Source organism: Sphaerodactylus townsendi, linkage group LG01, assembly GCF_021028975.2.
Source record: "Sphaerodactylus townsendi isolate TG3544 linkage group LG01, MPM_Stown_v2.3, whole genome shotgun sequence".
Taxonomy (NCBI): Eukaryota; Metazoa; Chordata; class Lepidosauria; order Squamata; family Sphaerodactylidae; genus Sphaerodactylus; species Sphaerodactylus townsendi.
The window spans coordinates 79,187,040-79,200,184 of record NC_059425.1 but is presented as its reverse complement, the minus strand read 5'-3'; the positions used below and the strand labels follow the sequence as shown (position 1 = coordinate 79,200,184).

General features: G+C 43.8%; 1 protein-coding gene across 1 annotated transcript in view; it reads right to left on the bottom strand.

Moving 5' to 3' along the window:
• Positions 1-13,145, bottom strand: part of LOC125426459 (kinesin-like protein KIF28P) — a 47,318-nt gene that overhangs the window by 5,356 nt on the left and 28,817 nt on the right. The window contains exons 16-21 of the mRNA XM_048484745.1: positions 8,296-8,414; positions 5,624-5,731; positions 5,039-5,313; positions 4,473-4,607; positions 1,880-2,046; positions 68-174 (exon numbers count right to left, since the gene is read on the bottom strand). Coding sequence (XP_048340702.1) covers positions 68-174; positions 1,880-2,046; positions 4,473-4,607; positions 5,039-5,313; positions 5,624-5,731; positions 8,296-8,414 — 911 coding nt within the window. The remainder of the gene's footprint in view (positions 1-67; positions 175-1,879; positions 2,047-4,472; positions 4,608-5,038; positions 5,314-5,623; positions 5,732-8,295; positions 8,415-13,145) is intronic.

The window sequence follows — 13,145 nt, the reverse complement described above, 5'->3', positions numbered from 1 at the left end:
GCAAAATGGAAAGAATTCGTTGCTAAGATGATCCACAAGTATGCCTCAATTCCAACAATATACTCACTAGCCCAGCATGGTTCAGAATCTCAGCTTTGGGATTATCAATTATAATGGAGCCCTTGGGGGTGACAGCCATGTCTTGTTGGGAGGAGTCCAGTTCTGCACACCCTTCTGAAATATGGAGAACACATTACACAGTTAAGGTTTCCTCCTCCGCTTATTCTGCTGCTTCAGTATCTACTGGCACCTATTTCTTGCTAACATACTGCAGTTGCATAGTGTTCTAGAAAACCAGCAAGCTGGGAGTAGATCGCAACATTATCTGGGAGTAGCAGGTGCACAGTACAGGTGATAAGTGTGATATGGCAGACCAGGAACTGGGACTGAATGCCTAACAATGTCACCAAATAACAATTGTTTCAAGTATAACCCCCTCAAAACCTTGTAGAGGCTAATGCTCCCACACAGAATAACAAGGGTGGCACCAATAAAATAACTTGTTCTGTGTCTAAATATTTCAGCAAAAGAAAGGGCAACAGATATTTAAATTCAAGCAGGCATTAACTTACATTTATCTTTAAGATTAGTTACATTATAAAATAACTAAACAGTACCCAGTTATGCAAGATGCTTATAGGGCCCAGCCATACTGTATTAGCTAGGATATGTTAGCTGTCTCCATGGCCTTCATGTAACATCACAAAGCTTGCTGAAATGATATAGCTGACACACCAAACAGGTTACTGAACCAGCCACAGTTGATAAGGGAATATCCCTCTTTGGGAAAAGATGGCAACATCCAGCTACACAAGCTACTGGATATGACAACAAAGACAATTCCTGAGACAGAACAGTCTTGAGGGAACCCAGGACCATTATGTAGAGGTAGGTTTCTATCCCTGGTCAGAATTAGGGATGTGCCTCATTTCAAAACAAACATAAAATTTTCATTAATTTTCATTTCCTTCAAAATGAAAACAAATAGGAATTAAACTACTCTTTTTTTAACAGAATAGACATTTTGAAGTACAATTTCTGTGTTTCTATACCATTTGAATTACATTTTTATTTGTATCCCAAGGAAACTTCTTTTGTAAACATTCAGTTGACTACCAAAGCAAAACAGATTTTTTATTTTTCATGTGGAAATCAGAAAAGAGCATTAGGGAAGATTAAGAGATATTATAGTATAATGCAGGAAGCATTTGGTCAGTGATCAAAACATTATTTTGTCATGTGTGGCACAGTGGTGAAGAGCAATGGACTCTAGTCTGGAGAACTGGGTTTGATTCCCCACTCCTTCACATGAGTAAACTGTAATCTGGTGAACCAGGTTTGTTTCTCCACTCCTTTGGAGAGAACTAGAGTCCTAGAATACATCAACAAAACTATGAAAAACACAGGTGCCAAGTTGTAGTCAGAAATGTATTTGCCATGGAAAACAATGCAGAATGGATTACTGCAGTAATTGATTAAACAAAAATAAAATAAATGAAAGGACACACATTTCCGTCAGACTCCTAGGGTCCACTGTGGTTTGAATTCATATTCTAAGTGATTATAAAATCTAATAAGTGTGGGTCTATATACTAGTGTCAGATTATGTATTCTTAGCAAATCTGATTCACAATTGCTTGGATGAACTGTAATGCACAGGCTTTGCATATGGAACATTGCCAGGTTTAATCTGTGGCATGTTCAGTAAAAAGGATCTCTCTGGTGGAATAATTGCCCATTAGAGAAGACAATACTGGGATAGATGACCCTGTGGTATGACAGACTCAGTATAAGACAGCTTCCTTAAGAACAAGATTGTCTTATAGTTGCCGTTAAGAACCACACCTTGTTTGTCAAAATCATAAGAACAAGACAATACCTTGAAGACCCCACAAGTCAACAATCAAAGCATTTTTCTGCAAGTAATTCAAAAAGGCATGGGATGTATTCATGACTGAAAACTGGATTAATTCTTCTAGCTTTGGATTCACATTTTTCCAGGCAGGTTTTGTGTATAATGAACATGGGAGATCATAAACTTTGTATCTAAAGGTGCCAAAGAAACAATAACACAATTAAAAAAATAAAATTCAGTCCAAGAATCTGGGGTGGGTTTTCCGGGTTGTCCAAGAATCAAGTGCTTTAGAGTACAGGATATACCAGCCATGAAACTATAGCAACATTTCAAGGTTAGATTTTCTTTCAAGGGATAACTGTCTGCCAGAAGAAATGCTCAAAGATCCACTTTAGTTTTTTACCCCACCGGTTCCACATGCACCTTTCCCCTCCAAACCTTTCTTGTATCCATCTCACCTTAACAGAGAGGAGGAGAAATTAATTTTCCAAGGTAACTTAGTAGCAGAAAACCCTTAAATTCATGCCTGTTAATTCCTATATATATATTAGGAAAAAGATCTCTAAAATGAGCATCTGAGGGATGAACAAGTGCATTTCCTTCACCATAAAGTTACTACAATTAACATCCATTTATCTGAGATTACAGAGGACTATTTTAATAGGTGTGATGTCAAGCTGCTTATTATAGATACTGTGGGATAGATTGCATCCCCTAGAAAGCAGCAGGAGGGGAGGGGATTGGGAGTTGATCTCGAGGAGGAGGAGAAAAGAGTGTAGAAGAGGGAAGGTGGCTGGCATGAGGAATTTAAGGGTGGATGGGTGGGTGGGGGAGGTTAGAACAGGTGTCACCAGTGTTTGGCAGATTTGGGAGAGGGGTTCAGCAGGCTCTTTCTTATGTTCTTAGATTTACAACCCAGGCCAAAACCTGTGTTCTTGGAAGCAAGACCCACAGAATCAGCAGCACTAACTTATAGTCAAATGTATATGTATTACAGTCAATGGGAACAATTAACATTTCTAATAAGCTGTGTTGACAAGAACAAGAGTTGCCCAAGAAGGCAGCTGTGCTCTTAGCAAAATTTCCATTCATGTTCATTGGAACTTCTGTGGATCTTGGCTTTTCTGCAAAACTGGGTCTTCAGGACAAAACATATTGTTAACAACTGGTGGCTTCACTGTGGGGAAAAAAACTAATGACTGCTATACATAAAGCCATTAGATTAATGTATAAAGACACTCATGAACAAGAACAGTAAATTGGTCAGCATATACTGAAGTTGAAAGCGGATATGGGGGAGTGTTACTCCAGAGAATATACAGGAGGACAGAATATCAGATGTCCACAAAATATACATATGTTTTCCTTCAAAACTGCCATGCAGTGGCATTATGTAAAGATCTCCACTTGTGATCAATAAACTTAAACATTTCCCCCTTCAATGTATTGTCGAAGACTTTCATGGCTGGATTCAAATGGTAGTTGTGGGTTTTCCCAGCTGTGTGGCTGTGGTCTGGTAGATCTTGTTCCTAACATTTTGCCTGCATCTGTGGCCGGCATCTTCAGAGGTGTATCACAGAGAGAAGTGTGTTACACACTGTGTCCAGTGAGAAGGGAATGTATAGTCCATGTCCCAGGGTGGGGAACCAATCAGTAAGTGTTTTGGGTGGAACTTGCTATGCAAAGGTGTGGTTGACTGCATTATTTTTCGGGTGGGGTTTTCAGTCCATTTACATTCGTATTCCCATTTGTATTCCCTACAGTAGCAACAGTATTAGTGAATGCAAATCCTCTGTCTGGTTGGAGTTCATTGTCCATGAACTCAGCATGCCCTTGGCCTTTGATTCTGGTGTTTTTAAGTACTGGTAGCCAAGTTTTGTTAATTCTCAGAGTCTCTTCCTTCTTGTTGAAGTTGTATTGATGTTTGTGGATTTCAATAGCCTTCCTGTGCAGTCTGACATAGTAACTATTCGAGTTGTCCAGAATTTCAGTGTTTTCAAATAGAATGTTATGTCCAGTTTTGTTTAGACCATGTTTTACTATTGCAGATTTTTCAGGATGATTAAACCAACAGTGTCTTTTGTGATCTTTAATACGAGTCTAAATGTTGCGTTTTGTAGTTCCCATATAGATCTTTCCACATCTTTAAAAAGGCAGTTTTCCTTCTTTTTCAGCTTTCATGGTAAATTGGATGTTCGAGTGGATGCCGTTGAGCTGGTCCAGAAAACTCAGCACCCCACCCAAAATACAATGTAGTCAACCACACTTTTGCATAGCAAGTTCCACCCAAAACATTTACTGATTGGTTCCCCCCATGGGACATGGACAATATATACCCCATTAAACATTCCCTTCTCACTGGACACCATGTGAAACACACTTCTCTCTGTGATACATCTCTGAAGATATCAGCCACAGATGCAGATGAAACGTTAGGAACAAGATCTACCAGACCAAAGCTCCACAGCTGGGAAAACCCACAACTACCATTTTCCCCTTCCACTGAGAAAACTCAGATACTCAAAATAATGTGAAAAATTATTGTTATTAGGGCAAAACCAGAAAATATGTGAAATTGTTCTTCACTCCAAAGGCCCCAAATGAAATACAACTGCACCCAATCTGAATCCCTCTTTGTGCTACTTCTCTAATCCACTTCACTCCAAAGCATTGTAAAATGTGAATCTGGAAGTCTAGCCTTTTCCCCAGCAGTTCCAAAGGGTCAATAACCATGTCGTCTTCTCCAAAGGCACTATTGAAAAAAGATAAGGATACTGATTAAGAATGATAGTGGCAGGAAGGCTTGCAAAACCTATACATCAAAACTATTCATTTGACAACAGTTTAGAGACACCCCTAAATTCAGGTGCAATTGTGTTTGGAATTTTTACTCTTAATGTTCTGAGGCATTAGGGTTGCTAGGTCTTAAGCCAGAAAACATGCCAATATATATATATATATTTAAAAACATTGGTTCAATAATAAAGATGCAGCCCCCCTGTCTTCTGCTTGATCTCATGTTGTACCATAGCAGGAAAGGAAGGTGAACAAAATGGGAGAGCATCAGCTGCTGCATCTTTTTGCAGTGCCTCAGAGCTTTTACAGACATGAACTATCTCCAACTTGGTAGCCTTTCCTGAGCTCAAGTCTGGTTCCTTGACAGTCATGATAATAACTGCTCACCTGCCATTTGGAGAACATGGAATGATATTGATAAGTAAGATAGCTTCCTCCTTCCCTTCAGAATTAAGGAGTTCTATTTGTTCTTCAAGCTTCATGCAGTAAGCAAGTGACTGAAGCCATATGTGAGCAGACCCTAAATGAATTACTTCCACAGGATCCCAGAATGGATCATTCTCATTGTCCACCTGCACATCTTCTCCATCTAAAAAACGCTGGTAAAGTTCTTCCATCAAAAACTTTCTATTGATGAACTTAGATTTTGACCAAATCCATACCTGGAGACATAAAATTGAGTCACATTTAGAGCAAGTTAAAATATTTTTAAAATTCAACTGAATTCCAACATTTTTAGATGACTGTTGCAATATGTCTTGCAGAAATAATACTAGGAAAATAAAGCTAGTTTATGGACTCAGAATTAATCTACACACACTCTTTAGAAATTGGGGCGAATCACAAGGCTGCAGAAGGAAAGACAGATGGGTGAGGAATGGATATGTTGACATGAAAGGAAATAGTCTGTGAAGTTTGCATCACAGTCCTCCTGAACCCAAAATAATGCAACCAATGGTTGGGATTTTTTACCTGGTTAGTAATATTGTGGGTCACTTTAACTATGATCTCCTTTTGTAAGTCGTAGCCTCTGGAGTCAGAAGATGCAAGGTTTTTTACCTTCAGTTCCAACTTCAGGTCCTGTTAAAGAAAAGTTCCTCAAAATGGCTGTGCTGAAGCAGATTAGCATCCAGTTTAGAAAGCCAGAATGGTCAAATTTTTTCAGAGACAGCAATGCAGAATGCATAAGGGAGGAATGGCAGGAACAGTAAGACAATAGTTACTGCATCCAGCCAATGGCCATTTATGCACTTACGGTCTCCTTCACATTGAAGATACATTCCCTTTGGGTTGGATTCTTGGTTATGCACACGTTTTCCCCTCTTTGGAATACACAACACTCTCACTTCAAAGATTCCCCATGGTTTCTGAAAAATCTCAAAGTGCATCTATTTCTCTCCCCGGACTCACTCCAGGTCCTGAGCCAGCCCCACGCACCCCCCGGATTTACCATCAAAGGTAAATCAGGAAGCGGGAGGCCCAGCCAGCCCCTGGTCCTCTGAACAGCCTGCGACAGGACCGGGCAGAGCCGGCGTGGCTCAGGACACGGGTGGCCAGGTGACTTGCTGGGCCAGGGATGCGGCAGCTGGGCCCATGGTCTCAAACAGCGCAGCAGCCACAATGGGCCGAAGAGCTGAGCTGTGGGCAGGGCTGGAAGGGCCAGAAGAGACCCGGCAGAACTGGCAGACCTGGGCAACAGGCTGACAATGAAGCCTGGTGCTGAGCCCACACCCCGAAGGAGGAGCCGAGGAGAAGGCGGCCAATAGCAAGGCTGGGCAAGCCCAGCCGAGGTCAAGGGGGCTGATCACAGCCTGGTCAGCTGGGCTGGGCATGAGTTACTTGTAAATTTCACCTTCAGCACTGCAGGAAGATTAGAATTTTTTTCTGAAGTAGAGGAGTGGCATATTTGCCTAGGGACAGGGAGTACCCTCTGTCCCCAGGCACCACTGATCTGGTCACGTGGGGGTGCAAAATCGCCCCCCCATGTGACACTGGTGTAATGCCCATTGGGCAAGGTGGGCAGCTGCCCAGGGCATCACCTTGTGGGGGGCATCAAAATGCTGGGTTCGTTTTTGGGTATTTTAGTGGTTTTCCATTTGTGGCCTGCAGGGGGCGCAGTTTTTAGGCTAGCGGCACCAATATTTCAGCGTATCATTAGGAGACTGTCCTTATGCTACCTCCCAAGTTTGGTGAGGTTTGGTTCAGGGAGTCCAAAGTTATAGACTCCCAAAGGGGGTGCCCCTATCCCCCATTGTTTCCAATAGGAGATGGGGCTACAGTTTTGAGGGTCCATAACTTTGGCCCCCCTGAACCAAACTGCACCAAACTTGGGGGTATCAGTAGGGCTGTCTCCTGATGAGACCCTGAAAGTTTTGAGACTGTGCCTTCAGAAATGTGCCCCCCCCCCCCCACAGCCTGCAACCCCCATTGACAGCAATGCAGAAAACTCAATGCAGAACAAAGATTCTTGGGCAAATTTCTAGGATGTTCCTGCAGGGGGTGCATTTTTGGATGTATCGGCACCAAAATTTCAGGGTATCATCTGGAGATGATGGCATTCCCCAAGTTTGGTGCAGTTTGGTTCACGGGGGCCAAAGTTATGGACCCTCAAAACTGTAGCCCCCATCTCCTATTGGAAACAATGGGGGATAGGGGCACCCCCTTTGGGAGTCTATAACTTTGGACTCCCTGAACCAAACCTCACCAAACTTAGCTCCCATTGGAAACAATGGGGGATAGGGCACCCCCTTTGGGAGTCCATAACTTTGGACTCCTAGAACCAAACCTCACCAAACTTGGGGAGTAGCATAAGGACAGTCTCCTGATGATATGCTGAAATTTTGATGCTGATATGTCTAAAAATGCACCCCCTGCAGGCACCAATGTCCTGGTGCAAAAAGAAATTTGGTCGTGGTGGAGTGGCCGCCCATGGGGGGGGCATCCAACTCAGGTTTTGCCCAGGGCTACAGTTTGCCTGGGGCTGCCTCGCTACGCCCCTGCCATGTGACCAGGAAGACAGTAAGGATTTCCTGCTGCCTTGTCATCTTCTGGTGCCCTTGGCCCCGCCCATGTCATCATTGACATGGGCGGGGCCAAGGAAGACAGAGGACCAACCCAAGCCTCGCCCACCTTCAGCTGTTGGAGCTTCATTACAAGTTCTCATTCCTGGCTTCCATAGCTCGAAGAAGCCGCTGCTTTCCCTTCTGCCCTTCCCTCCAGGGAGGACGGAACCAACCGAAAGGCTCCATGCTGGGGCCTTTGATTTTATATGCTTGGGAGGGTGTGTGGCCCTGCTCCTCAGGGCAGGGCCCCACCCCCAAGCTTATATAAAGCAAAGGCCCCAGCACGGAGCCTTTCAGTTGCTTCTATTCTCACAAGAGGGAAGGGCAGAAGCGACTGCTGGCTGCTGGCTCGGAGCTGGCAGCCAGGAGGGGGCGGGGCTCAGGGGCGGGGCGGGGCATAGCGGGGGGCGCTTGGAATACAGATGTCTTTGAGCACCATTTTCTCCTGGTACGCCTCTGAAGTAGAGCACACTGTTTCTCTTAAATGTATGAGCTGGGCTCTGGTTTAAATTCGCAAACCTAATAATCTTGGCACTTCTCACTAATTAATATTTTATATGGGACACACATATACAAACTTACCTTCTTCAGTTCTACACTCATTTGGTTTGCTTCAGAAATCAAAGGCATTAATTTAATGTAATCATGGAACACAGCAAGGACACTTGGATCTGGTTTGCCATCCTTCTTGTTCCCGGTCCCTTAAAAAAAGTGGATTTGCATAAAGTCATTGTGATGGGGAGGGGAGGGATTTTGAAATATATGCTATATTTTTCTAAGTGTCCCAAGGGAGTGAGCATTTCACAAATCCTAGGTAGTGTATTAGTATGTTCAATCAAAAATAAATAGGAACCTTGTGTATATTCAAGCATTTGGATAATCACATGTTCTGCCCCAGAGAAAGACAGCATTTGCACAACTCCCAAATATGTGGCAGGAGTTGTACAGAGCACAAAACTGACATAGTTATGGCCTGCAAAACTAAACACTGGGATCAAGTGAGCGGATAAAACTGACATATGAATAGTTGGGTTAGAACAGGAAAATTTTAGTAGCAGAAGAGGGATAAATTTAATATATTTTCTGGGAAAAACTTTGAAGAGAGAAGTTTGGCAGATTACAGAAGTGTTGTTAATGATCTGTTTAAGCCTCCATCTGAAGGACTTAAACAAATAAGGCCCCTAAAGACATAACCTAAGGCAGTAGGAACAAAATCTGATCCTTCATCATATAAATGTTTGCATCATATAAATAATGTATGTATTGGAAATTTTACAAGGAATCTAGTGTGGTATAGTGTACACATGCTAGGGAATCCCCACAGCCACTGAATTAATTATGAAAGCCATTTTGGCTCAGCACAACTTACTTTACAAAGAACCTATGAAGATTAAATGGAAAGGAGAGAAAGGAAAGAAACATGCATTGGGGTCCTTGGAGGAAGGATGGAAAGAAAATATTAATACCATAAATACAGCACATGCAAGTAAACAGATCTGCTTTTTCTCACAGCTATCCCTTATTAGCTTTGCTCATTCCATTCTCACTCCTACCCCTCTGAGTTGTCTTTCATTGTCCAGCCTCTTGACTGCAAGGCTGTTTTTTCTTGCTTTTGTCATCATGGAAAACAATTGCCAGTCACACACATTTTCATAATTCAGACATTTTAGTAACAATGCCTTTGTTACTTTAGTAACAAAGTTTAGAACCAACTATTCATGTGTCAGTTTTGTCCGCTCACTTGATCCCAGTGTTTAGCTTTGCAGGCCATAACTATGTCAGTTCCAGGTGTAGAAACAATATGGCAGAGAGGGAGAGATTGAGAGAGAGAGAAAGAGAGAGTGTACAAAACAGATAGGTTTGTTGGAAACATGAATGAGTACAAGAATAGTTACTGTGGAGATATTTAACAATATAGAAACTTTAATTTGAAATGGCAATAACTAAAGGAAAAGGGGACACAACCAAGATACGAGCAAAGAAAATCAGAATTTGACTAGAGTGGGAGATTGTAGCTGGAGGAATCCAGTAGGTTAGCAGTATCTACAGAGTTAGCAGCATGAATCTTGAATATGGATGAAAAAGAAGAAATGGCAGAATCTCTACAGTATTATGGAAACTTGAATTCTAGCAAGACAAAAGCCCTGACCTTGAACATTGGCACATTCTTCTCCTTGTTTGGTATTAAGCATTATCATGCAGCATAAATATGGAAGCACTATGCAACTGATGTGAAGAATGGCAATGTCACATTCTTGCATTGGGTCAGTGTGTTCTCATATGTTGTGTGTTTGCCTGCATGTAAAAGCACATTTCCTCTTCTTGCTACCACTCCAATATATAAAATCCAGCCCTTCAGTAACCAGTGCCTTGGAGTATGCAAGTAAGGCTGCTTCTCAACAGGTACAAAGGGCAGAGTTTCCAGTTAGCTACCCCTGTGGGTGCTTGCAGGGGCGTACCTAGGCAAACTGTAGCCCGGGGACAAAATTTGAGTTTGGTGCCCCCCCCCCCATATGGGCAGCCACCCTCCCCCACCACGACCAAACAATGATTTTTTGCACCAGGTCATTTCTAAATCACCATCACATTATAACTAACATCACATGTAACCCATTAAGCCTCTATTAAAGGACAGGATTTTTTTCTCCAAGAAGTTGGTCAACCTAGCCAAGTGCCCCTCCACTAGTTTTCTATCATGTCAGAGTTTTCTTCCACATAGGTGGCACACTAGATGCTTATGAAAAACCCATAAAGCATCACCTTTACATCTGCAAAAAAAAGATTCCTTTTATCTTCCAACCTTCCAGTATTTTCTGATTGGCCCAAATCCATGCTCTGTCATTTTGTATTAGTGCCCACTTCCTTTCTCATATCTCCAAATCTGCCAGGGTGGGGGAGCAATGGGCCATCAGGGTGTATCTAATCGATCGCAAGGTCAGCTAGCTCCATCTCTTCCCTCCCCCAGCCAACAACAACAAACCTTCCTATGCAGTATGAAGTTAAGAGCAAGTGCATCTCTAATCTGAGTGAACCAGGTTCTACCCCGCCTGCTGTGGAGGCTTATCTGGGGAATTCAAATTAGCCTGTGCACTCCAACACACGCCAGCTGGGTGACCTGGGCTAGTCACAGTTCTTCTGAGCTCTCCTTAGTCCCACCCACCTCTCACAGAGTGTTTGTTGTGAGGGGAAAGGGCAAGAAGATTGTAAGCCCCTTTGAGTCTCCTACAGGAGAGAAAGGGGGATATAACCAAACCTTCTTCTTCACTGGGTAACCTTTTGGGCAAGAGAAAATGCAGGATGAGGAGAACCACAGTCAGCTCTTAGGAGGGAAGGACTGATTGAGAGGCAGAAAATATTCTATGGGATTCATTGCTACAATATGTTTAGGATGGCTTTTTGCTATCTAGTCCAGGTGCTCAGGAGCAGCAGGAGCAGAAGGCCATTGCTTTCATCCTGCATGAGTCTAAAGGCACTTGTGGCCACTGCTAGTAGCAGAGTGTTGGACTAGATGGACTCTGGTCTGATCTAGCAGGTCTGTTCTTATGTTTTTATGCTTATAAAAGGAAGGTAAACATGACGTGCAGCAACTGCTAGGCAGAATAATGAGAAACAAACCTTCTATGTTCAGGAAGAATTATTCTTCTGATTCAAACACACACTTGGCATAAACAGAATAGTCATTGCTATAGTTGCTCTGTGTCTGAGCTTCATCCAACAGTATCTGCGCCACTGAGGCAGAGGACTGAGCTCATCTGATCCAGCAAAAAATTCTCACAGTCCTAACTAACAGAGGACTCCACACTAACTGTACAGAATTAGTGTTTAAAAGCCTTAGATGACAACTCACAGTATTGTCTTTATGTAAAAGAGCACAGATAATAGCAGAAGGATGAGCACAGGGTGGGAAGAGAGGTCATTTTTATTCCCAACCAGATGAGTACAGGGAGGTGGCACTTCTTTGTTGGAAGTGACGGGAGGGGGAAAAATCTGTCTTTGGGAAAACAGAGCACCTGCTCATGTGTCTCTGTTTAACCCCCCTCCCAAGACAAAAATGGTTTCTTCTCTTCAGAATGACAGAGGCCTGCTGGCCCCCCCCCCCCCCCCCCACAGCCAGCACAAATAAACCTTCCTCCTTCAGCTGGAGTTTCACTGGCCCTTGGAAGCAGGGAAGGCTTTTGGGGGGGGAGGGAGAAGGGATAAGGAAGTGGGTGCACTCTTCTTTCATTAACAGACATCACATCACTACCTTTACCAGCAGACTCTTGTTAACTGGGTGGTTTTCCAGTGTCTTCCTGATGCAGGTAAGGGAACATAGGGGGATAGCCGGAAAGCATGCGCCTGAGATATTTATAACCACCAGGACCTGGGTCTGTCTACTTATATAGTTTCCACTAACACCAGTCAATCCTTGGAAGTGGATCCCACTGACTGGCTTGCCGGGATCTGAATGACTGCTGTCTGGGAGTTGCTTAGCTCCATTGCACCATTTGCCTCTTGCACACATGGAGAATGATGCAACTTTCAATTCACTTTCAGTGCACTTTGCAGCTGGATTTTACTGCAGAACATCACACCACTTGCAAAACAATTGTGAAAAGGGACTGAAAGCATTATTCTGCATGTGCAGAAGGGATCTTGGATTTCCATCAGAGGAGTCTTGATTAGCTCTCCCCATAAGGTCTCCCCAGATGCCTGCTTTTACCATTTGACTTTGATGCAACAGACTAACAGGGTCCCTCCCCCCCCCAAAAAAAACTGATTGTGAAAAGTTGGGAGCTGAGCTGGGCCGCTGGGTCCTGGCTCAGATCCAAAGGAAGGGGCATTTTATCTCTGATGCGTCGGGCAAGCAATGCCAGGAAACATAACTTGGAAATTAGAAAAGTAAATCCATCAAAGCCAGTCCTTTTGGGGCAATACAATTAGGCGGGGGGGGGGTGAGGTTCTACGTAATAAGGCACCCGGATTTGAAATCAGCACCAAGTTGCTGAGTGACAATCTGCAGATGCGCTTTGGTGGGGGTGGGGGGAGAGAGAGAGAGAGAGAAGGGAGGCTGGGAGGGATTCACTTCATTTGGGCTTGGGAGGGGATCTACTTCCTCCCACTCCAACTCATGAGAACCTGAGCCCACTCCTCTCCAAGGACTTTGCACCACCCCACCCCCTGGAGCTGTCCTTTCTCCTCTCCTTCGAGCCACTTATGCCAACGGAGAAGCCCGCCTATGCTGTAGCAGCACTCTGACTGGTCATATTCTGCACATGCCCAGAGGCTCGCTCTTCTTTATTAGAGGGCCATTTCCAGGGCAGAGTCCTGGCACTGAAAGGGAGTTTGGGGCTTCTGCCTGCCTCTGCCTTTGCAACGCCTGAGCCTTGTGCTCGGGATCCCAGCACGGGAAGGAGGGCACCCCCCCCAGCCAGCAGCTCCCATCGATGCTT